The sequence below is a fragment of the Agelaius phoeniceus genome, chromosome Z (assembly GCF_051311805.1).
Source record: "Agelaius phoeniceus isolate bAgePho1 chromosome Z, bAgePho1.hap1, whole genome shotgun sequence".
Lineage (NCBI taxonomy): Eukaryota > Metazoa > Chordata > Aves > Passeriformes > Icteridae > Agelaius > Agelaius phoeniceus.
In genome coordinates this window covers 75348676-75373923 of record NC_135303.1, presented here as the reverse complement: position 1 = coordinate 75373923, position 25248 = coordinate 75348676, and the positions used below count along the sequence as shown (strand labels likewise).

Genomic DNA, 25248 nt, shown 5'->3' with positions numbered 1-25248 from the left:
CTGAAGTAGTCAGCAACACTAAGTGCTTCAAAAAGAATTGAACCTGTAAAGATCAATAGGGCAAAATATTATATAAAAAAATCTCTCCCTTACAGCAGAGAAACCTAGAGCAGTAGGACAACTGGATACAATCAACAGATCATCAGTACTTAAAGTATTTTCTTGTGGAAGGCATACTGTTTGCCTTAAAATAGATAATAAAAAACATTTCTGGCACATTTTAATATGCACAGTTATACTTGGTCTGAATCGATGAAGCTAGATGTTTATAAAACAATTAAGTTTTGAAAACAGACCTGGGGTTACTAGACACTCAGCAAGATATTAAAGACGTCAAAAGAAACTTTTAGAAAATATTTCTCCTGATTGTTCCAGCTCAGCTTCGTAATGCTGAATATAGAGCTTCTCTACATCTGTGTTTCATTGTCTTCCTATCATGCACAAGAGAGCACTGCTGCCACCTACCCAGCATCAACACAGAAGTGGAAAAATGATGCCTTTCTTCAGGAAACAATTTCAAGCATGACTTAGAAAATGGTAAATTAACTTTTGGCTACCTTAGGAATGAAGCATGTGGGTTTTGGTTGCAATAGGTTGTATGAGAAGACACGAGAAAGTCAAGTCTTAAATATTTTTTTCTAACTTTGCTACTAAAGGCTGCTTCCTCATGAAATATTAACAACTCTTCCCAAAGAACTGTTCCCAAAAGAACTTGATTCAGATAAGAACTATTTAAAATGGCTGGTATGTAAATTACACCAGCTGTTGAGCATGTATTAAAAAGTCATCAATTTTTTTTTTCTTCCCCACTAATGTAGGAGACAAAGATACATCTATAAGAATTACTGAGTAACAGTTGGTGGAATTTATTGAAGAATGGTGTTTATCAAGTTATTAGCTAGGTCACTTTGATATAAAATCAGGAAAAACCATTTTCCTCCAATGTAAATATACGTTACATCAATTCACTCTAGCTCCATATTAACTATACTGATAATAGGCAATTACAACTGATATGCACTGCTTATTACTGACATGTATTATTTTTTCAAGACTCATAGTCTCAACCTCATAAAATTAATGATTGCTGTAATAGAATTGAATTGTATGACTTCACTGATTTAGAAAGCATGCCTCCTGACTTCGGCAACATGATCTCAGATGTGGAGAGTCAGGAAATTCACACCAGCTCTTATTTACAAGAATGGCTATGGTTGATTTTCCTCCTGAATTCCCAGGTTACAATCATTGGATAACTAGTTTTAGAGGAGGTTATGGTGGATAGATGAATGCATGGCAAATAGCTGCCACTTACTAAATACCTAGAGGAATTCAAGATAAGGAAAACAAAATTTAGGGATTCTTGTTTTTCATACAAATATACATCCATGAAGATAAAATATGGGGGAGGAAGGACATAATGACATTTTCTACAATGGTTCCAATCAATCAAAGTATATGGAAATGGGAAAGGTGTAATTTGAAATTATAGTAAGTGAGTAATAAAATAATTCAGAGAAAAAAAAAAGAAGTTTTTAATGAGCACTGTTATGTGTTCTGAAAGAATCAAGGCAATGACCTTGAAAGACTCAAAGATGATGAAGTCCCTTAACACCCTTAGCAAATGTTAGCTATTATTTAATCAATGATTCTGGACAACTTTCTCCAAAGAAGTAATAAAAAAAAGTGGCAGGGATCCCAGGAGCTGCTATGTTCAGTTTTAGCATACTTTTAAAGACTTTAAAAATGTTAATTTTTGCTACTTAAAATTCCCAAGCAGGATGGATAGGTAGGTTCAGATCACTTCATGAAAACTCAGTCCTGGGTATAATGGCAGAAACACTGATAAGCACTTATTCCTGGTTTTGTTCAATAAGGAAGTGAGACATAAAAGTGTAATTAATGCCAGTTATGTGTTTAAACATGTAATATTCTTGTACTGTCATAGAGCATTTGATTTACAACTGTAAAATATTCTGCACCACTCTCAACATTGAGTGGCCTAAGAATCTGTTACAGACTCCGTCCTAATGGTCATAAACAGGCTGTCTTCATCTAATGGGACTGTTTTAAGTAAGGTTTTGCATGACTTGAAACTGTTTCATGGTACTAAATATCTTCATTGATGATCTGCAATTACATGACTACCTTGAAGATTTCCAGAGTGAAAATTTCCTGAGAACAGAAACAACTGGGAGAAGGAGTGGTTTCATGGGATAAACTGTGAGGATGTGAAAGTCACTACCAGCAGCCTTGCTTGTTTAGAATGTTGACATCATTCATGTAAACTACAGTTCAGGGAATTTAAGGGGAAAACTACATACAGTTCAGGGAATTTAATATCTGCAAGGATACCATCAATAAGGAACATGGTTCATGACTAGGTGAACTACACTGAAGAAGGCAGGAACCCTGAAGAGTATGTAAAGTCACAACAGGGCATTTCATAGTGATAGATACTGTCACCCCCAAAAATCTGTATCTTCTGTGACTCTAAATAAAAAGAGAGGCTCTAAGCCTCTTATTCTTGCAACACATGTAATGGAACAGTGCACACAGCTTTAGTGTATCTTTTCCTAATTTCTATTATGTACATAGTGTAGGAAAATAACCTTGCTAATATTATTAATGTGACAGAGAAAATCTTCTGTAGTAAAAGAAAAACCTCAGTCTATTTAACTTACAATCCCACAGCTGCTGTGGAGAATCATGAAAATAAGAAAACACAGCACACCGGACCTGATTCTCTAGCACCAAAGAAGCAACAAGAAGCAACGAAAGGCAGCTAAAACTGCTTCAAACCAACTGGGCTGAAACCAACACACACTACAAGATGACATAGGGAAGGTCAGTGGTACCTTGGGTGTAGTAGGAAGAACATTGCTAGCAGGTCGCAGAGGGTGATCCTGCCCCTCTACTCAGCCCCTCACCTGGAGTGCTGTGTCCAGTTCTGGGCTCCTCAGGACAAGAGAGACATAGGACTCCTGGAACAATTCTGGAAGAGGGGAGCAAAGATGATTTGGGGGCTGGATCATCTCTTTTACAATGAAAGGTTGAGGGACCTGTGCATGTTCAGCTTCAAGAAGAAAAGTCTGAGACGGAGACTTATCAATGTATACAGTATCTGAAAAGAGGATGTTAAAAGGCTGGACCAGGTTCTTCTCAGTGGTGCCAAGCAATAGTACAAGAGACAATGAGCAGAAACTGATGCACAGAAAGTTCCCCCTGAACATGAGGAAGAACCTTACTATGTGGGTGACTGCACTGGAACAGATTGCCAGAGAGGCTGTTTATTCTCTCTCACTGGATATATTCAAGCACCATCTGGACTCAATCCCATGCAATGTGCTCCAGGATGGTCCTATTTGAGCAACAAGGTGGGACCAGATGACCCACTGGGGTCACTTTCAACCTTATTCTCTGATTTTCTGATTCAGTTGCAGTACTTTTATGAACTGTCACATGGGAGTCTTACCACCTTGGTCATTCCTTCCACAGAAAAGTGATGGGTAATATAAAAATGTACTTAGCTTTGAGAGAAGAGCAGTGCTCTCAAATGCAACCCCTTGGATTGACTATGAAATTGCACTAAGAGTATTTTGAGAGATGTCTGAGAATCAATTCTGAATACAAGTGTGCTGGATATAGTGCATCTTGTCTAGTAAGCAGCAGAAAGTAAAGCAAAGAAGTAGACATCTGAGCATATCACCAGTTTTAGTTTTCAAGGTTTTATGCACTATAAACAAGAACAGATAGCTTGAACAAAGCTATAAGCCAAATGATGAACCTTTGAAAACATGAAAAATGTCTGTGGCAGGTGGTTAGAACTAGATAATCTTTAAGATCCCTTCCAATGCAAACATTTCTATGATTCTATGATTTTTAGACTGACCTTCACACATCAGAGAACAGAAATAATCACCGGTGTCAAATCTAGCTCCTACTCGTCACAAATGCAGCACTGTTTTCACAGCTTTAGCCAGCTCCATCTGTGACTTGTGCTGGTATGTACACCACCAAAGCTTCCCCACAAAATGGAGAGTCTACTCAGTGCTGGAAGACCACAGCAGAAAAGAATGGGCATTTCATCCAGCAAGAAAGAGCATGTGGATGGACTCAGCCAAAACCCAGAGCTGGACTAGAGGAAGCAGGAGGACAGCCAGAGATAAGAAAACTATGCTGAATCAAGCAGCTTCACCAAAATTCTCAGGGTTCCACATAAGAATCCAGGCTAGGAGAGAAACTGTAGGATTTAAGTAAAAAGTCCCAAACATAGTAATTTTACAAATATGAGAAGTTGTTTCAACTGTGACAACCAGCTGCCACACACTAAGTGAGCTGTGGGGACACACAAAAAGCTGGATCTCATGCTGATATCAAAAAGAGATGAACTTCACTGCTGGCTGAGAACTGATGACTGTAAGAGGAACATATCTCCAGTTCTTTTGAAGGAAGCTTTAAGTGTGCTAACTGCAGCACTATTATACTGCTTTAAAAAGATTTTCTTGGAAGCTTTTGGCCTGTCAGAATTAAAGTTGTTAAAAATTATGGACTAACCTATGTAGTTTCATTTTTCAGATATTTTTATTTGGAATATATAACTCTTATGAATAAAATACAATTTTTTCTTGTTAAACAAACTGAGATGACGACGTTCCTTTGAACTACTTTAGGGGAAATATGTAGGAAAACCCATGAGCTAAGGTGTTTAATAAAGAGTCCCTTATTATTTAAATTTAACAAAAAAAGAAAAAAAATAATACATTCTGATAAGATACTTAATTCAGTGTTTGTATTTACTGCCCTCTAGTGATAGTAAAAGCATTAGCTATGAACGTACAGGAACACGAAGCATTTTTCAGGTCATAAATGTCACAACACGGTTCACTAATTTTCAACCATACCAGAGCAGGGTATGGTTGAAAATTACAGGTATTCTCTACAGCTGCAGCATTTTCAATAGACACTCATGAGCAATTGCACAGGCAACAGAAACAGCACCTATTTCAACTCTTATTTTGGGGACCACTGTCAATCCTTTAAGACACAATATATACTAATCATTCTCTTCAAAGTTTTTCCACATAATTACAGAGTACATATGTATGTAATAGTCTCTAAAAACCAGCTCAAGCTATATGGAGTTTAATTTCAACAAATCTTAATATTTTTACAATATCATGCTTTGTATTTATTTTCCCCTGAATATGATCCTATCAAAACTATGTAAATTACAGAGAGGGTACTGTTAAAAACCAATTTAGATCAGAGAAAGGTCGACCAGGGTATGACAACAGCTGCAGTTATGATAGCAGGTTTGAGGAGGCAGATATCAGTAACAAATAGTTCAGGTGGTTATTGCTCTGACAGAATATTGGCAACTGACATATCAATGACCCTAAAAATGCAGAACTGTATGAAAACCTTACTTCTATTTTTTTTATGTAGATGCACCCTGCAAGTAAATAAGCACCCTGTAAGTATTTACCATAGCATAGCCATGAAAGAAGTTTATACCCACATTATGCATTTTTGCAGATAGCTATATGTAGGAAAAGGGCAAAGAAGTGTAATAATTCAGATAGCTGCAATGGCATACTTATCCTAAGACTGATACATCTATACCAGCACAAACTAAGCTTTACTAGGATTCCTATTTCATACAGAAAGCTAGTTTGCTATGTAAGAACAAACCTCAGTTTTTTACAGGTATTGCTGGACTAATCTTACTTCTGTAGCATGGCATTCTTATTTTAATGATGTGTTCCTACTGCAGACCTTGCCAAAGTCAAGCTTTAACAGTTCATCAGAAATACTGCTGAATGGTTGTAATTTCATGCTAAAAGAAATGAGTTTTTCATCCATCTTTGTACAGCTGTGAAAGAAGAAAAAAAAAAAAAGATTCCACTGACAAAACCAGAGATTTGTGGAATATGAAGTGATTACTAACACTGCAACAAGCTCAATACAGCTCTGATAAACATGCCTTAGCAAATGCCCACAAATCACACACTGCAGATACCAACATTTTGAAAGCAAACTGCAAGTTGTTTCATGCAATTTTCTTGGTTCACACTCCAGTTCTTATTAAACCATGGCTGTTGTATTTCTTATTAAGGTGCATGTGATAGCATCATTGTTCTTTCGAGGAAGTGATAATACTCATTTCAAAGTGTCCTTCATACCTTTCATTTTATTATTTATTTAAATGTTAGAAATATGCTCCACATCTACAGAGCTTCACAAAATAATGAAAATTATTCATCTGGAACAAGAGAAACAACTAGTCTCATCCATTACACCCTTATCTCATGCTTATAGAGAAACAAAACAAAATTTCATGCTTATTTTTCTGTGTAAGAGAGCATTTCACCTGAATGCCTCTAGGTCAAATTAAGCAAGTAATCACAAAACCCAAGTGGTTTCCAGTCCCACATTCAGGTATACTGTGAGGTTGGGTTTATGGTTCCACGTGAGGGAGATGAAGACATGATAACATGACCAGGCCAAAGGCAGCTCTGTAGTTTCCTGAACAGCATGCTTATTACCTCTGTGATTTAAATCCCTCTCACAAGAAGTCTCAGTATTTGCATGAGGCAGCTTGTGCTGCACACAGAAAGCTTACTCCTTGCCTATAGATACCACGATTTGCCCCTTGTGCTGCACACAGAAACCGAGCGCATTTAGGGTCCCTGCCTCTCGCGTGGTGCTGATAGTGCACGCTGGGTGCTGCTGCATTCCCATCATGTGGACCAGCTCTGCTCCATGGCCTGGTGCTCAGTTCATCAGCCACGGATGAGCTCACACACAGCCAGGGCTTAGCAGGTTCACACCAGGCCATGCTGGAAGACGTTGGCCAAGTACTGATAAGGGCAAGTGACGCGCCCACGCCTGGCGGTGAACACTCCTCATTGTCCCATGTCACCATGTCCCATTTTGAGGTTCTTCCACGAATGCAGACCTGCATCACTCCATCCCAACAGCATTTTGCTCCTTCCTACTCCACAGTGTAGGTTGTTGTGAGACAGAGGTATTAACCCAGAACCATTCTTGTGCTACAAGGCTCAAACCTCGCCAGCTCTGAGTCCACAGGCTACAGCCGGAAGCCCTTCCAAATACAGCCATTTTTGCACCAGGTTTTAGCTAAGAGAGCTACAACTCACACCACCCCTACATCTATTAGTCTCCAACACAGTTATCACAACAGTAGAAATTTTGTAGGAGTCCTCTTACCTGCATGAATTTCTCTTCTTTTTGTGAAACTAATCTAACACCAAAGCAAGCACCATGACTATCTCAAGTCACACAGATGAGTATAAATGTACACATTTCTCATTAACATTGTAGAAATGGATTTTAGGTGAGAGGCAACCGTTTAGTCATCCTACAGGGGTTGTTTTTCAATATTTTAATATTACTCAAGACTGACTGTTCAAAAGTAGAAAATGCTTTTATGCTAATTTTTCTACAAGAATTAGTGCTGCTCCTGAGAAACCTCAGTTTGACAATAAATCCATATTTCCAAGTAAACAGTTTGATTGTTAAATCAATATCTTCTTTTAAAATACTCCAATGTGGCTTGTGTTTAGCAGTTTCCACTATGTACTGTAAAACCATACAATCCCCTTTTGCTAACACTGCTTTTATGCATGGTTTATAATCAGTTAATATTTTGTACTTAACAATCATTAAAAGTACATTCATAACAAATTAATATACTTTAGCTTTGATAATTTAGTTCACTTATGAACTTACATAGCACAGAAAACCCTTAAAGAAAACCTAATTTAAAATTAAACCTCTTTTTAACAATGATAACCCATAAACAATCTTCGTTTCTGAACATTAAGCTAATGAATCTCATCATTCATATAAAATTTGAAGTGAAAAGTAGATTAAAAAACATGAAAGTAACATTGCATACTGAAAACTGATTAGGCTCCACTAAGTGAAATACAACATTAGATTGAGCTATATTCTCTGATGGACTTGCAATATGGATACAAAATGCACAGACATTATTCAAGTAAAAGATTTTCTATTAATCTTTCATTATTATTAGGTATTTTAACAGGAATCAATGCATTTTTCATATTTCAGTCCTCTTAGATAGATACTCTTATGTCTCTATAAAAATCATCCCTAATTTGAAAAACATCTTAAAATCACACAAAACCAATAAGGGCTAAATAGGTATGGCATCATCATCTTTGGCTCACATTTTCATTTGTTAAAAAAAAAAAAAAAAACAACCTGGGAAACTTTGTCTGCTTTTTTGCCCATTTACATACAATATTCGGAGCAGCTCAAAAAGCTCTGAGCAGCACACGAAACACTGGAAAGACCTTGGTAGATGCAGAAAGACATCAGCCTATCCAACTACATGGGCACACATGCAGAAGCCCAGTTTTGCCCTGACAAGGATGGAAACATTAAAAATGCTCACAGTCCATGTCTAAATAAGCTTTCTCCAGTCTTCCAAAGAAGCTCCTGTGTAACAGCTGATTCTATCAGCTCTTTATCAAAGTGACAACAATGACAAATAAAACCAGCTTTGGGCTCCATTCCCAGCCTGATGAAATAAATATAAAGACTCCCACTAGCTCCAGCTAGTTGAATTCACACAAAGTGTTCAAACGTCTGAGACAACAGGAGTGATGTCCTGCTATGTCAGTCCTGCCCATTCCTGTCCAATGCCATCTTATGTTCAATCTCCAAACCAGAGAAAACAACCTGAAACCATGTAATAAATGCAGTTCATCCATGCAGGACTGTAAAGTTAGCCAGGAGTTTATGTCTCATCTAAGGCAAATTCCATTCAAAATGAGATGCAATATTTGATAACTTCAGTGAATGTTTAATTTTCATACTCACTTCACAAGATATGACTATATTGTTAATTATTTCTTAATCTACTGCAACACATGTAAAAATCATAATCCTCACTTTTAAAAACAAAATGTTTCTCATTTTTAGACTGTTTTTTCTGAGCATTAGGTGGTGAGAATTCCCAATATAACCCAATCCGGTGTAAGCACAACACATACTTTTCCTGACGAAAATGAGGATTTGCCTTGGCTAATGTCTAGTGCACCACTCTATTAGTCACCTCATATTAAAATATTAGTATAAGTTCCTAATACCACTTAAAGTCCCAGGTCTTGATTAGAAAATTTTATGAAAGAAAAAGGACCATTATGAAGCAAAGCAGTACGATTTGTCCAAGTCTGAAAACAGACTTCTCAAAGACTCCTGGTTGTCTGGTAGAAGAAGTACAAGTCAAAATGGATCTTATCCCTTCCAGTGCTGCTACCTATGAGTCCATCAGCAACAATCAGAGACACAGTACAGGTCAGTGTGACTCTCACCATTCAACAAAATTATGTGCGACACCCAAAGGTGAGACATCGCTGCTGGGCAGGATGTGGGGGTGAAAAGAGATGCTGGAGAACATAAAGATTTGTGTACAGCATGCTATTTCACAATAGCCAAGACACAGTAGAAGGAAACAAAGAAAGAAAACAAAAAAACCCATATAACTCTTCCCTCAAGAGTAATTAAGACAGGGTTTCCTACTTAGCCACATTATTGAAATGACAGGTTATAATAAGATTTAAAACTCAATATCTGTCCTCTCATTCTGCCTCTAAACAGTAAGGCAACTTTAGTTTTCTGCAATGTGGACATTTTTCAAGCTCTGATAACAATTTCAAGAACAAACCAAAACTGCCTACGTACATCAGCATGCTTTTATTTACACCACATCTATACAATCTAAAAGACACATGAGCACAGGAATAGTATCTAGCTGAAAAGACAAAACACCACAACATAGTTATCAAACAATTTTTCTTCCTGCAGATTTATTTTATCCCAACAGCACAGTTTTATTTTGTATTATCATTCCTATAACCTATCTATCTTTCACAGGCCTGAGAAAAAAGATCAAATTACAGATGTATATTCCTAACCACAAAAAAAAAAAAATTTTAGCTTCCAAATGCCAATATTTGTTTTTGCACAAATTTTTAGAGCACTTTATCATCTTGTATTTAAAATTTATCTACTGCACTTTTAAAATAAATGTATGTACAGAAAGCTGTGCTAGAAATGGCAAGCTCTGACTACCAAAACTATCAAAAGTATCAAAAACTTCTTCATCCTGAAACCTTTTCAGCAACAATCAAAAAGAGCTGCAGAAAATCCATCCCAGCTAGAAGATGCACATCAGTTTTTACTGATGATAAGAAGGGGGGGGGGGGGGGGGGGGGGAGAAACTACCAAATTTCAAAATGCAATCTTACCTGGGTCCAATATTCAGGCACGCAAAACTTTGCCCATGCTTAGAGTACAGGAAAATGCAGTCATTTCACTGAGAAATCTGTGTGTTGGGCTTTAAAGTTTATGTAACCAAACAGATATTCAGTAATTCGTCAAAAAATTCATCACATTAAGACCTCTAGGACTAAACATGCTTATAAGTTCTCCACCTGAAACTTCCATTGCAACTAATAAATAGGTAATTTAAAGGCATTCTTACAGATTTAATTTCTTTTTTTGTTTTGTTTTGTTTTTTAAAGCTGTTTTCCTGCAAGCAGTGCATAACAGAAAGACTCAGACATAATCACAGAAATAGTTTTGCAAAGGCATCAAGGACACTTTCTGGCTTCTTGCTGAGACACCACACCTACATTTACTACAAAATGACACCCTCATCTCTGCTTGTTGCTTTGGCCACGGCATAAGCCAGGCTTGCACTTTTTGCCCCGGACCTGTTTGCTTAGGACAGGCCCAGGAGGTTCCTATCCTGGTGCCTGGATCAGCAGGGAGAACATTCACAGCAGCAGCAGCAGCAGCAGCAGCAGCAGCAGCAGCAGCAGCGGGAGCCGGCACCCTCTGCCCAGGAGATCAGCAAGCAGCAGAGGGCAGAAATGCAGAACAATCGGAGCACTCTCCCTGCAACACCAAACACAAGGTCTGCTTCGACACGCGTTACATCTCAGGCAAAAAATGCATCCAGATCAGGCTGCAGAAGTACTTTTAATCTCCAGTTCTCTGTGGCAGCAGAAGCCGAACAGGGGCTAAGGCTAAGAGGGAAGAATTCCTGATAACTACAGGTTTAGAAAGCAAAATAAACACTGCATTTTGCAAGGTCTGTTGGTTCCCCTGGTTCTGAGATGCTGCTATTAAACTTCAAAGAAGTGAGCAGTTTAATTCAAATAACAAGATCTCAGTAAAGAAACATCCTTACAAACATGCTGATGATTAACCTTCAAATATAATTATTTTATTCACTCATTTCTGCTACCAAACTGAAAACATTGTTTCATGTGTAGCCGTAGAGAAAGTTCTTTTGTGCATGGATAAAGCACAGCCAAAACTAAAGTGTTGGAGACTCTCATACTACCCATGCATAATTTTTAAGGTATCAGGGTGTCCCCACTGTACAGGAGGTAACAAATTCACCCATGCCACTATTGTGGTCACAAAGCTTACCAACAGTAGCCAAGAATCACACTACTGCTGACATACTCGACAACATCAACCACATGTAAAACCAGCAGCAGCACACCTACATAATCATGTACAGAAACAAAGAGCAATTTTATTTATTTATTTTTTTAAGTTATCAAATCATTAAAAATACAAATTCAAATGTTCCTTATATTTGTCATTACTTATCACAGTGCCAATAAAATTTAGCAAGCATACAAACTACTCAAAACATTATTACATGTGTAAAAAAAGTCTGGTTTCTAGTCTATCTTGGCAATTTTTCATTAAAACATACTTGAAGATGCTCAGGTCCACAGTGTCAATCCAGCAGCCTGCTTTTTATTTGTTTCTGTTACATAAACTGTTTTTTACTCTATTAGTGAAGGAGCACTATCCTGCTATTTCTTTTTTTTTTACTCTAAGCTCTACTGTGCCTTCAACTCATTAGAATTGAACTACTTTTTCCATGTACCAGGGATGAAGTTTGTAGAAATACTGCTGAAGAGCATAAACTAAAGGAAACCTAGGATGTTTATCCTTCCTTTGTTCTGATCAGCTCTGAAAACAATCAACTGCTTCCTTGTGTCAGCAAGTACACATTAATCACATCCTCACTTATTAAAAATTGCTCTTCATTTCGATGACCCTTTGAAGCACCAAAGTGGGGGACAATATATTATGAAAAGTCACTGTTTCTACATAAAATAATCCTTCCATTTATATTTTACAATGCTCAGTATAAACCACTACACTGGGAGAGAGTAGGAAAAAATATCTTCATATCTAGTCCCTGCAACTGAAATAACTTTTTAAGCACCAGCTGGTGCAGGGGTTCTGAATCTATTGACAGATATCGGTATAAAACAAGAGAACCGTATTTTACTATAAAATTCTACTTACCCAGTTTGGAGTCCTCTTCTTAGAATTTGATTTAATGGTAATTAAAGCATCTTTATTGCTATTTATTTTACTCTTGGTTATTAGAAAAAGACTTCTGTGTTATAACAGTTGATTCTGGATCACAAAAATCATATTTATGAAAATATTAGCATCTCAGCTGGCAGTGTGAGATTGTCTGTAACCCTGGATAAAACTACTGCATTAAGGCTGTACAGTCAGCCTTGAACACAAATCAGATAGCCTGGTTAAAATATATTAACGCCTGCTTTTAAAGGTCCTATAATCATGTAAACAAATTCAATTAAAAACCACAAATCTTTACATGCATCAAAAAATACTCCTGGACTTACACATCTGGGTAATATGACTGATGTAGTAGAATGGTTAGGAGGTTGAAGTTAACCATGCGTATTTCCTGTAAGGCTTGGCTGCTTATTCCAGAATAAAATTAACACTGACTTCATTTTGCATAAACCAGCAGCAATTCTGAGTGGAAGGTTTAGTTGATGTAATTGTCTTGCTGTAGGATCTTAGACAAGTATTCAACCAGCTCATTTTCATCAGCCATATATTAGTGAGCTACAACTTAATAAAAGCATCAAGCTGTTTAAATTTTGTTTCTAAAGAATCTGGTAATCAGGCCTGGCACATTAGTTTGATTCAGTGCTGCTCCACTGCTGGAGACTGGAGATGGTGCTGCTGTCTGTGCAGCTCCTTTTCAACACTGGGAGCAGGCAAACAGAGAGAACAACAGGCAGAACTTGAACTTGCCCTAGCACAGCAGTGTGCCCCTTGGCTGTTGAGCCAGATGAAGCAGCAGCCCCCCATGGCAGCACATTGTGCCCACCAGGCTCATAACAGGGCAGTCACAGGGCACATTCACCTCTGACCAGCTCAGAGGTGAACAAGCTCAAGAGGCAGGTGCTGACCACTGCCCTGCTCACATGGTTTCAAGGCTGGATGAGTAGCATCACTTTCCATCATGCCTTAGCTTGCCTAGATTCAGTTTTGCAGCTCAAATGGGGACTGGTTGTGAGTTAACTGGGATCAATTTCTACTGAAAAATGCTTTGTTAAAAACAAACAAACAAACCATCACAGACGGGGAAATATCGATCTACAATATACTTAATCCTGTGGTGAGTCTCCTAAACATGTAAAGTTGTAGCAGATGATACCAAAACCCCTACAAATATAACTTATAACAGGAGAACAATTTCTTAGTACAGTGTCTTTATGAGACAAAGTCTGAAGTGACATTTCAGCAAATACCACATTTGTTGTACCAAAACTTCATATAATAGTAGAAGCTGCCTCTTATTAGAAACACAAAATTGATTTAGGAAAGAAAAAAAGGATGGTCACTGCTTTCCTAAATTTTTCATATTCATATGTTACAGTCTAACCCTGACTAAAGCAGTACCCTACCAGGAATACAGTGACAGCATTCTTGGCTTTAAATACTGTCACAAGGAGCCACAAGTATTTAGATATTTCTTATACCTTTCAGTTGTCATGAATACCACCTTATTACTAAGAAGGAAGTTATTAGATATGCATACCCCTGAAAACCCTTTCCAAATAAGAGTTTTTGGAAAAAAAAATGGTTTTTGTATATACCAAAACAAACAAACAAACAAACAAACAAAAAAGCCACAGTGATGTCTGCATCTTAACTAAATAATTCAATTCCTGGAAAAATTTTATAATTTTAAAATCTGTTATTATGGTGGTTGAAAATAATGTAGTTTTCCCATATTACACCTTAGTTATTTACTCTGTAACATTTTGTCCTTTTTTTTTCTGTCCCATTATCCTAAAGGAAAGAATCTTTCATACTGTGGTATTTCCTATAATTAAAGAGGCTACAGAAAAAGGTCTGTTTGCATGTTGGCATGGACCATTTGTTTATATTTATGGAAAAAATTATCAAGTTATTAGGGACCAAGAAGCTCTGCATTCTTAGAAGCAGCTAAAAAGCTGCAAAGTGTTACATAATAGCAACCCTCTGAAAGACATAATGTCTCTTTTACACATCTCTTATACCCAGGACCTTTCAAAAAGCAGTGAATGAGAGATGCAAAAACATATCTTTCCTCTAAAATTTAACATACAAACTGAATCTGTGAGCTCCTGTCTTGGTTTTGAGCCTTGAGTGTTCTTTCTATCAACTGTTATGTCTCTGAACTCCAGGATCCTTTCCACTGGTGCAGAACTGGATAGCTTGTACTGGGTAACTTTCTGGGGAAAGAGTCTCAAAAAATGTGGAAGAGGCTGACCCTAGCACAGATTTAAGATGTTTTGAAATCACAACTGCTTGCTTGTCCTGTCCTGAGGAGGCCAGAGATTCCCATTATGTACCTGCACAAGGAGTAAGGGCTGCTTACAGTTCAGTTGCCTTGAGCCTCACTCACCACATTTACTTCACTATCCTAGCAGAAAAACTATGTTTCATGATTTTTTTTTTCATTTGTCAGCAACCCCACAACCCCTATGGAAGCATCAGGATTTGTAAAGAAGAGATTCAGCCACAGCTGAAGTGGCACCACTACTCCATCCACTTGTTTCTGAGAAGATGGAGGTGTCCATAAATGATAAAGAGTGGCTGGTGCGAAGCATCTGCAGGAAGGCAAGTTTCACCCTTTATCTCACTGCAGCACATCCCTGTACAGTACAGCAAGGAAAGTGCTGTCTCCTTTTATATTTTTATGTATACATATATGTACACCTCACTCATCACTGCAGTTATCCCAGAGTAAGTCTGCTGCTCTCCAGAAGCATCAGAAGTTTTACATGAGAGCAAGTAAAGTTGTGTACAGGGAACTGCACTCAAGCCCAGAGGACTTAGAATTCTTTCAGTCTGGCTTCAGTGGAAGGAAAGCAAGCAGTTTTCCTAGAAAACTAGTCCTTTCTTACCTCCACAATACTGTTGCCCTTTTCTTTTGCTATAAAGTACAATGAAACTGGGGAAGCCACACAAGTGTGCATTAACTAAAATTGAGGCTTGCCACTTATCAGTACACCTTTATTTTGTCACTGTACAAAATGAAATCTTTAATGAATAAAAAAACTTTCCTGACATGGCATTGAACAAGCAGTTTCTGGCTAACAGCTGCCCTTTAATCACAATCTTAATCACAAGCAGCACTCTAAAGAGCTAATCAAATCCTCAGATTTTCTTATAGAGATCTGAGAATTTAAGACCCAATTGAACCATAATGTCAGCTAGCCGAATGCAATGGCATTGCCACACATTATATAAGAGGACTGCCATATAAGAAACCCTATATTCAATCATGAAAGCAACAAATTTGTTTTCTAGTGCTATGTTTCCAGCACCTATTTTTTATATGCAGTAGCTAACCTAAGCGAATAACCGATGTTTAAATCCTGTTAAGTGGATATGACATATTATCTTGTCCCTTAACTGGAAACAGGTCAATTTAACCAGTGGCTATGACAGAGGAGGCAATTTTACTCCAGCTGAGCTTCCCCATTTGGAAAAACCATTGGAAAAAAATTATGCTTTTATATACAAAAGGTAATTTTTGAAGACAAGCTCCTCACTGTGCCATGAACCTAACACCAAAGCTGGAAGCAAGAACAGAAAAAAGACAACGGTAAAATCTAGCCTGTTAACAAAAGACTCAGTCACGTTGATTAGTTCTAGACACAGCCTATCTAGGACCATACAAAAGTACTGGCCACCACAGCACTTAAGCTTTTTCACAGAACTAGACAATGATAAAACAGATGGATGGACTAAATCAGAAGTCAGTCTGTCATCAGCTCCGTTTATTCTGAGCCTCGGTAAACTCAGAGAGCTACTGTCAGCCTGGGGTTACACAATAATGCTTCTCCATTCAGTGGGGGCTTTTGTGTAAGAGCTGCCAAGGGGCTCTGGCCCTGCTTTTTTCACCCCAGCAAGAGTCATGCTGGAATGCTGGCAGCAGGGCTTTCCTGGGAAAACACAGTGAAGGTCACACAGCACCTCTGTCTGAAGCATTTTAGGGTTTATACATGGTCTATTATTTGACCTAAGTAATAAATTTAGCCTCACTCTTTCCCCAGATATTATGTTAGTCAGCCACCCATTACCTGTGTGAGCTTTTTAGTGTTGAAAGGATGAAAGGAAAAATACTTTTTAGCACTAAGAAAATGTGATTGCAAACCAGCTCAAAGTAGCAGAGGAGGAAATGTTAAAAAAAAAAAAAGTAACTGAACAGATTTCAAGTTGCCTTCAGGTATCATTTTGGTTTACATTAAATATTTACAGGTAAGTAATTTTTTTAAAATGAAGCATCATTAAGATTATTGTTTCAATGTACATAGTAGGTGATAAGTTCAGGACTATAAATATAAGTCCTGTGTTACATTAGGGTAGGCTTTGGACATTAGCTGTTTGATAAAACTGATACTTTGGGTATTTTCAAATCACCAAAAGAAATCTCAATTTTTTTTTTTTAAGTGAATAGCACTAGTAACTGTCTGTAAATAACTTACTCTAATCTGTAAGCATTTGCACATACTGGTATACAACCTGGAAAATTATAAGAAAGTCTATACTTTAAAAGTAGATTTGTAGTTAACATGGTCCGACTAAATGAAACCAAAATTTTCTCAGCTGTAATACCTAAAAGAGATTCCTGGACAAGGGTAGTCATTTGCACTTGTAGTGGGAAAGGAGTGCCCTATGATTGACATCTTCTAAACTCTTGCTGTTTACCAGGTATTAGCAAATCCTGCAAAAAACATCATCTGCAGGAGAGCTAAAGCTGAAACAAAAACGACTCAGTTTGAAACTTTTTCCATGTCTAAGTTCAGATACTTAGGCACATAAAGCATCCAACAAGAGATGCTTGCAAAATCATGATTACAGAAGTGAAAATACACTTTTGCAAACAAGTTTCATTATACATACTCCTCCATGTTTGACTAATCTACAAATAATGCTGTCTAACAGAGAGGAACTGCTTCACCTTTATCACTGGAATTTTTACTTTGTGTGTTGTCTATCACAGAATAACTCTCAGATACATTAACTAGGTAGTGGTAAACTACATATTGGAAGAAGACAGTTCTTCTCCCAGAGAATTTAAATTCTATTAAATATTGGTTTAATCTTATTTAGCAGGAAAAAAACCCCAGGATGCTACTCATTAAAAAATAAAGAAAATATTAAAAAGAAAAAAAGAAAAAAATCATCACTCTGCAACTTGGAAATTTTAAAATATCATTTGCTTTTATATGTGCATCAAAGTGCAGTTGTATCTAAAGTTAGAAATCACAATCAGCAAGTTAGTAGCCTCTAACCCCATATTTTTCAGGAGATATTACTCACAATTCAGTTTAACAAAAAGTGGTGTGGGTTGGGATATATGGAAAGCTGAACAGTTAAATAATAACATCTAATTATGCCTTGGGATTCTATCTCAAATGACCCAGCTTTGTAAACTATTTCCTAAAATTATATTTTATCTGTTCAAGAAAGCTTTACTCAGAAAAAAAACAATACTACAGTCCACTATCATCAGGCAATATTAAGATTACATGATAAGAAAACCAGACAGTTCTCCAAAAATGAAAGACATTTTAGTCAATTTTCTAAATTTAAGGTGCTTCTTATATGTTTGCTTTGGAGCCTTTTAAAACTTCAAAAGGGTTTCTAGAGGAGAACAAAGATGACAACCTTCCTGCACTTTTAAAAAGCTGGTTTTCTCTTGCTAGTACCCCATTTTAGAAGCTAGCAATGTAAGTGAACACCAAGTACTGTAAGATTCATAACACATGTGACCATACAAATACATACCATGTCCTTTCAAAATGACACCGATTTACAAACTATGCCTATGGGTGCACCAGAGATCCATCCATCAGTTACTTCATATGCAATAGCTGCAAGCATTTGGAAATCTTTGTATCATGGGAATGGCTGGGAAATGGGAAATCATCTGGATATTTCAGTCATACTGATGAAATGTAGGCAGCCAAGCATGACAGCAGGCTTCCTACAGAACAGACCTACAGCCTGCTTTCAAAGTTTTCGGGTAACACTTAGTCCCACAACATACTGGGGCACATCCAGAGGTTGTGGATAGCACCCTGTCACTACTGCTTTAATCAATTTTAAGTAGGGAGAAGAAGGATCTTCTTATGTGTCTGCGTCACTCCACTTTCCGTCATCCAAAGCCGTGAGCTGGCATGTCATAGACTACTGCTAATTGAGCATGAGGGGCATGTAAACAAAATAAATATCCCTGGATTGGGATATGCTAATGCTAGTCCTGCGCAAGCATTACAACAGTAAAGGGATTCCAAACAGATGAAGCCAACAGTTCAGACTGTAAACTCACTGCACATAAGGGGACTGGAGTTAAGACTCACACCCTGGATTACTCCAAGCATTCAGGACATGAAATACTGCTCCCACCCTCGTGGTTTTTTTTCCCTCTACTGTGGCAGTCTTTCCACAATGGACAGAAGTTCTTACCTAGTGCAGAGTTCAATTCTTATGCTGCCCCTTATGTCTTGCATTTGTTCACACAAATAAAGAAAACTAATATTGATGCACATGATGTTCCATATAAAATAAAGGGGAGAGAAATAAGTAAGGGAAGTAGCTGAAAGTCCAGGGGGAAAAAACACCCCACCAAAAATCAGTCAGTCTTGTGGGTTGGTTCTTTGAGAGAGCCAGAAAAAAGGAAAGAGAAACACTGTGAGAAACTATGTTCTTTTGTACCACCAACATTCCTTTTCCTGACTTTCTCATCTGATTTTACCGGACCTACTCTTCAGATAGAGAACAAAGTACTTTTGCATGCTCACTTCTGTACTGAAGTCCAGGTTCTCAGCCTTGAGCAAAGATTTTCTTCTTCAGTTTCTCACTAAGGTAAAACAGTATAATTTATCTATATGCCTCACTGAGAGGTCGAAGTTTGCAGTTATATTACAATAGGAGGTATTGTATACATGCTGGGTATGTTTCAGTAATAAGAATTGAAATTATTCTTCAGAATAACCTGCTGTACCCCAAAATGAAAATCCTCCTGCATTAATTATTCTCACACTATGGTATGGGCTTGCTGGTTTATATTCAAGATTGTTCACATGCTTGTTAGTGGCACAGATTTCCACTTTGTTGTTGCTTTTGGTTTGGATTTTTTTTTGGTGTTTTTGTCTGTTCTTTGTTTTTTTTTTTAATTATCTTACCAACCAAAACAAAAACCTCCCAAATGAACACTGAAAGATGACACAAATTTGTATACAAGGAGTTAGATTTCCAAAAAGAGAGTGAAAATACTTACTTATTCAAACAAGTACAAACAAAACATAGTTTCAAACTCAGCAGCACCTCTGAGTCTACCTATAAATGCAAATCAGTTGTCAGATTTTATTTTTAAAATGTTCTCTTTTTGTAAAAATCTGAATATACTTGGCAAACCCTAAAAACATTGATTTGCAATTAATTTTACCTCATTCTAGAAACAGCTTACCCTCTCTGTTAATCAAAGACACTGCATATCTTATCTATCATAGGGAGTTAAGAAATAAATACTTGAAGAAAATGCAGCATTTTGTGAAAGAATGGTTATACAAACATCACAAGCCAGGAAATTGACAGGTGTTCAAACTTGTTAGCAAGAAAAGACCAGGTTGCCTGTGTCAGTCTGATCTCATTCCCTTTGGAAACAAAGTCTCAGGGTTAAACAGTGCTGAAACAACCTTGGAAACTCTTGACTTTGTAGCTTACATATGCATACAGAAAAGGTACTGAGTAACAAGATCTTTCAGCTGCAATAAAAACTGAAAACGCAGTTCTGAGAATAGCGAAATGCCAGGCAGGAAACTCTTAAAACAGAGATCAAATTGGTGCTAAGCATCTGTAAAGCCAAGAAAAGCACAGGGAATATTACATCGTGGGATTAAACTGCACAAGAGTACAGATACTTCATATCTGACATGCAGGCACGCTTCAACAGGAACTTAAAAACAGTCAATAACAAAGAGCAGATACTTGGTAAAAGCAGGCAAAGCAAGACAGTAGAGTATTAAGAAAGCATAATCTGAGTCAAAACTATCTTCCAACTTAAAATAGTAACTACAACTGAAATAGTTAAAAGATGCTAAAATATCATCAGCTGCCTTTGTAGACATAACTGTAGCAAAACTATCCTGTGTAATTAAAGCTTTCTTATAATTTCTAATTGTATATGTTGTTGTTCAAGTACTCAGTTGACCAAAAATATAAAAATAAATTTTGAAGTAATACAGCACTTTTATTAATTCACCTTTAAAAAAACTAACTCCAGAAATGTACCTGCATGATTCATACAAATCAAAATCAGGAAAGAAATTTTACTTATGGATTAAAGATATGGAAACTCAATTTCAAAATGCAAAACCAAAGCACATACAGACCATAGCAGATCCCATCACAGAGTTCCCAGCTAATGCAAATCCTCAGCTTCCAGGATGCGAAGGAAGTGCGCACTCTGTGGCAGAAGCACACCTCTGGATGTAGGTGCCTGTTGTGATGGCACTTTGGTTGAGAGCATGTTCTTTCATAACAAATAGCGTTATGAGAGCTGTCATCATCATTGTTTACAAGTCGAATCCACCATACAGCTCCTCTGGGCTCAGGAACTATCTTTATCACCTTTCATGCTACTTTCTATACCGATTCTAGGAAAGATCCCTAATTTTGTATGGGGTTCTGTGAAAAGAAGGAGCAACTGAAGACATAATTGCCAGCAGCCCTGAACAATCTCTTTTTGTTTTTAAACTGACGCACACAAGAAAACAGTTTAGCTTTACAAGACCTGCATCATTTTCACAACTTGAACTGATATTTAGAAGAATTGGTGCATAAACCCACAACAGAGCCCGCTCCCGCTCCTGCTCCCAAACCTACGTTTGGACACTGCTTGCCCAGGTCAAGTTTCTCCGTCCGGAGCCGCTGCAGCGCCATGGCCCCTCCGGCCGCCCCCGACCCAGCGCAGCCCCGGCTGCCGCGACCCCGGCCCGCGCTCCGGGGGGAGGGGGGCGGCGGGGCCGAGCCCGCGGGCTCCTACCTTGTTCGAGGCCATTTCGCTGACGGAGTGCCTGGTCTGCAGGGTCTCCAGCTGGTCCAGGCACCAGTCCAGCTCCTCCATGGTCTCGCTAGCCAGTTTTTGGTAGGCCTCCTCTGCGAAAAGACAGAAAAAGGCGCGCTCAGTTCTCAAGCGTGTCACAGGGCTCACGGGGAGCGCCAGCGCGCCCATCCTGCGCCGCCCGGAGCCCGGACACGGGCGCTGCTCCCTCATTCTGCGGGCAGCGGCGCTGCCCCTCCGCTCTGAGGAGACACCGGGGCGGCACGGACAAGTAACTTTGGTCCTGCGGGGCTCGCCCCTGGCCTCCGCTCCTCGCCGCCCGGGGCCGCTGCCGCCCGCAGCGCCGCCCCCTGACGGAGGCTCCGGCTCCGCTCCGCGCCCCGGCCCCGCGGCGGGGCAGGGACGGCGCGCAGAGCGCGGGGCTCGGCTGCCCAGGCACCCACAGGCACCCAGTCCCCGCCGGCAGGAGCGCTGAGCCGTCCTCCCCGTCCTTCTCTTACCTACCGACCGCGGCACCATCGGAAATCTGCAGGGTAACCTTTATAGAAGGGGGGGGGAAGGTGTAAGAGCACATGTGAGTGCTCCGAACCACGCCGGCCCGCCGAAGCGCCAGCTGTCAAAGGAGTGCTCAAAAAACTGCAGTCGTATTTGTTCTAACCCAGAGTCTGTGTGTGTGTGTGTGTGTGTGTGTGTGTGCTAGAGCAGCACAAAGTACTGCATGTTGGCTGTAAGCACAAAAGAACCGAAGGAAAGGTTTTGGAACTGGGCATAGGAACACAATATGGGAAATGACCATGATTTTACAAAAATTGCTAAATATTCAATTGGAACTAACTGTCTTGCAGAAGTTTCAGTTACAGACAGGAAGACATACCCTTCTTCAATAACTCCCCAACAACAGGAAATCTGTCTGTATGCAAATAATTTTAGAAAAATAATCCTATATAAAGAGTGCAAGCCTCACCTAAGCCTGGCTATTTTTTATTTTAATGTAGATCTGAAGGCAAGAATGCTTCTCCACATTGAACTCAGAGCTGAGTGAGTTTTAGCCCAGGTATCTCATCTTGCAAGCCGTGTATCTGATACATCAAGTTTTGAAACTGTTGGCATGGACACATAGATCAGCTACATGCAAACATTCCTCCAAGGCAGAGAAATGTTTCCTCGATGGGCTGGTTATGGACATCTATAACATCTCCCTTGACTTGTTTCACATCTATAACATCTCTCTTAAGTTGTTTTACATCAAATTAACCATATTTTCAAAATGTCAGACAAGCAAAAATCAGGAAAAGAAATTAACTAAAACTCCTTTTCAAATAAAACATCCCAGCATGGACTACTGCCAAATAGCTCAGTACATTACTGTACAACATCCTGAGGATGCTAGACCTGTATCTTTTTATGTTTCTGAGTACATGCTCAGAAACTTCAAGTTCCCTCACAACTTTTAAACTTCACATACTTGTGGCTATTGCAAAAACACCCTACAATTTTGAATAAAGTTCACTATCATCTGAAAAATAGTAACACAGGAAGAAGTTTGAATTGAGATTAATTGGCAGAACCATTTAATGAAAATTTTTCAGTGTTTGCCACTTCAGTAAACACATTAACCAACACTCAACAAAAAGCCTTCCCATTAAATAGTAAACTCTGTCATTCAGATGCATACTTACTACAAATGCTGTCTCATCCAAAGGAATTCCCTGGCCAATAAAATCAGGATTTCCAGCCTGTTTATCTATTGAAAGAGAATCCATGATGGTCTATAATGCAACACACATCACAGATCACTAGTTCTTGAATATAGTAAAACAAATTTGTATGATGTTATTTTCCTGCTAGCCTGAAGTCTGCCAAATAGCAATTCTTGAAAATCAGATACTGGGAACCATTTTTTTCTTAACAAGATCTTCCTTCTTAACACCCCTTCTAATATTTAAGATAGTATGTAGAAGTATGAAAACCACAAAATAAACTCAAGGGAAACAATATTCAGGTAAAACTAATAAAATGTTCAGTTTGCTATTTACTTAGCAAAAATATATACATTACCAATGGCACCTTACATTCAGGAATCTTTATCTATTATTTACCTTACCAGTACATCTCAAAGCACATTAGAAAGCAGAATCCATCACTCACAAGTACCTCACCCTCAGGTTGCTTCTCACAATCTCTCACTTCAGACTGCCACACTTCAAGAGTCTGTGACTGCCGTGGGGACCCGACTGACCACTCAGGCTCAGTAAAATTCTGATGGCCAGTGCTAGGCTTAAGACTTGCTGGACTTGGCACCTCCTGACAATTCTTAGAACCCAGAGCTGTCAGACCAATCTTACATGGAAATAAAAGGTTTTCTAAATGATGGCAAAGTACCCATCAAACAAGCACACCTGCAGTTCTGAAGGGCAGAACAACCGTAGGAAAGCTTTTTCCTGAACAGTACCAAAGCTCTAAATTTGGCCCACACTTTTGTTGTTATACAATGTGGTGGAAAATGTTGAGGTTAACAGCTTTTCAAGTATAACACTCCGGTGCCACTAAGCTACGAATAAAAGAATAATTATCAACTGTGCAGCTTTGAGAGCCTCACAACACTGTTTCTGACTTCTCTGTTACCTCTAAGATAGCACCCTGTAATTAGATCCAGGACTGATGTACCAATTGGGTTTTTTTGTTTTAGACACATGATAGACACATGATCAAGATTTCCCACCCAGATGATGAAGTCTTAAAACAGATTAACTTCCATAAATGAGAGGCATCTTGAAATGTCAAAGGTTCTTTTATGTCTCATTAGACTCTAATATGAGGAAGAGAACATTTTAACAACAACTGCTTTAAGAATTTGCATGTTATTTTGTATATGCTTTTAGAAAAAAGGAAGTGACAGCAAGTGTTCTCTTTTCAGTTTACAGATTACAGGCAATTCCAATATATGTAGCTTTCAATATGGTACATAGAAAAAAAAAAACCAAAACAACGAATGAAAGGCTAACAGAAAGAAAAAGCTCTACCATAATCATTTGGCACTGCACAGCTATTTTTTTAAAGAGTGTTCTACTGTCTGTGTTTATAAAAGACTTGATTCTTAGAACAGTGCCTAACACACCGCCATAGATGGCTGCACTTTAACTCACATGGTTATTTGGGAACAATTTCTGTTCAAAACTTTTGAAGGGAAAAAATTTCTATATGGCAATACTTATGTAGAATGTCCACTTTACGTAATGGTTTGTCATGATTTTCATACACGTTATTCTGCTACTCCTGGAGAACAAAAAGCAATATTATACTTTTCCACTCAAGTAGAAAAGCACCCAAGTGTATTTGCACTAATCTTTGTAGTATTTTAATGAATTTCAAAACAGCAAAATCAAAAAATAAGTACAGATTCTTCATTATTGTCTGATTGTTGTCTAATTAGATAATTATTGAGATTATCTAAGTGACGCAAAAAGATCCTGGAAAAGAGTTGACTCAGCAAGCACATAGTGAAGGGCTCTGACAACTTGCCTTAAAATGGGAGTGTCTTGGAGGCAAGACAAGAACTCTGCCAAGCAGTGATGTGATCCAGAGAGTCTTGGCATGTGTACTGTCTTTTGGAGCTGCAGGTTGCTGGAAGAAGCTCTGAAAACCTCCAGGCTATTCTAAATGAATGGAAGGTCTAACTAGGAAAGGAAAGTCAAAGAAGGTGTGCACCCCCTGATAAACAATGCTAAAAATAAACTGGTAACAAGAGATTAAAAGAAAGCTGA

The 25248-nt window shown here is 38.4% G+C and overlaps 1 protein-coding gene across 4 annotated transcripts in view; it reads right to left on the bottom strand.

The window, feature by feature from the left end:
* The window catches only part of PDE4D (phosphodiesterase 4D), a 354607-nt gene that overhangs the window by 26020 nt on the left and 303339 nt on the right, over positions 1–25248 (bottom strand). For all 4 annotated transcript variants that reach the window (XM_054651719.2, XM_054651720.2, XM_077171319.1 and 1 more), the window contains exon 6: positions 21467–21579. In XM_054651719.2, the coding sequence (XP_054507694.1) occupies positions 21467–21579 (113 nt within the window). The remainder of the gene's footprint in view (positions 1–21466; positions 21580–25248) is intronic.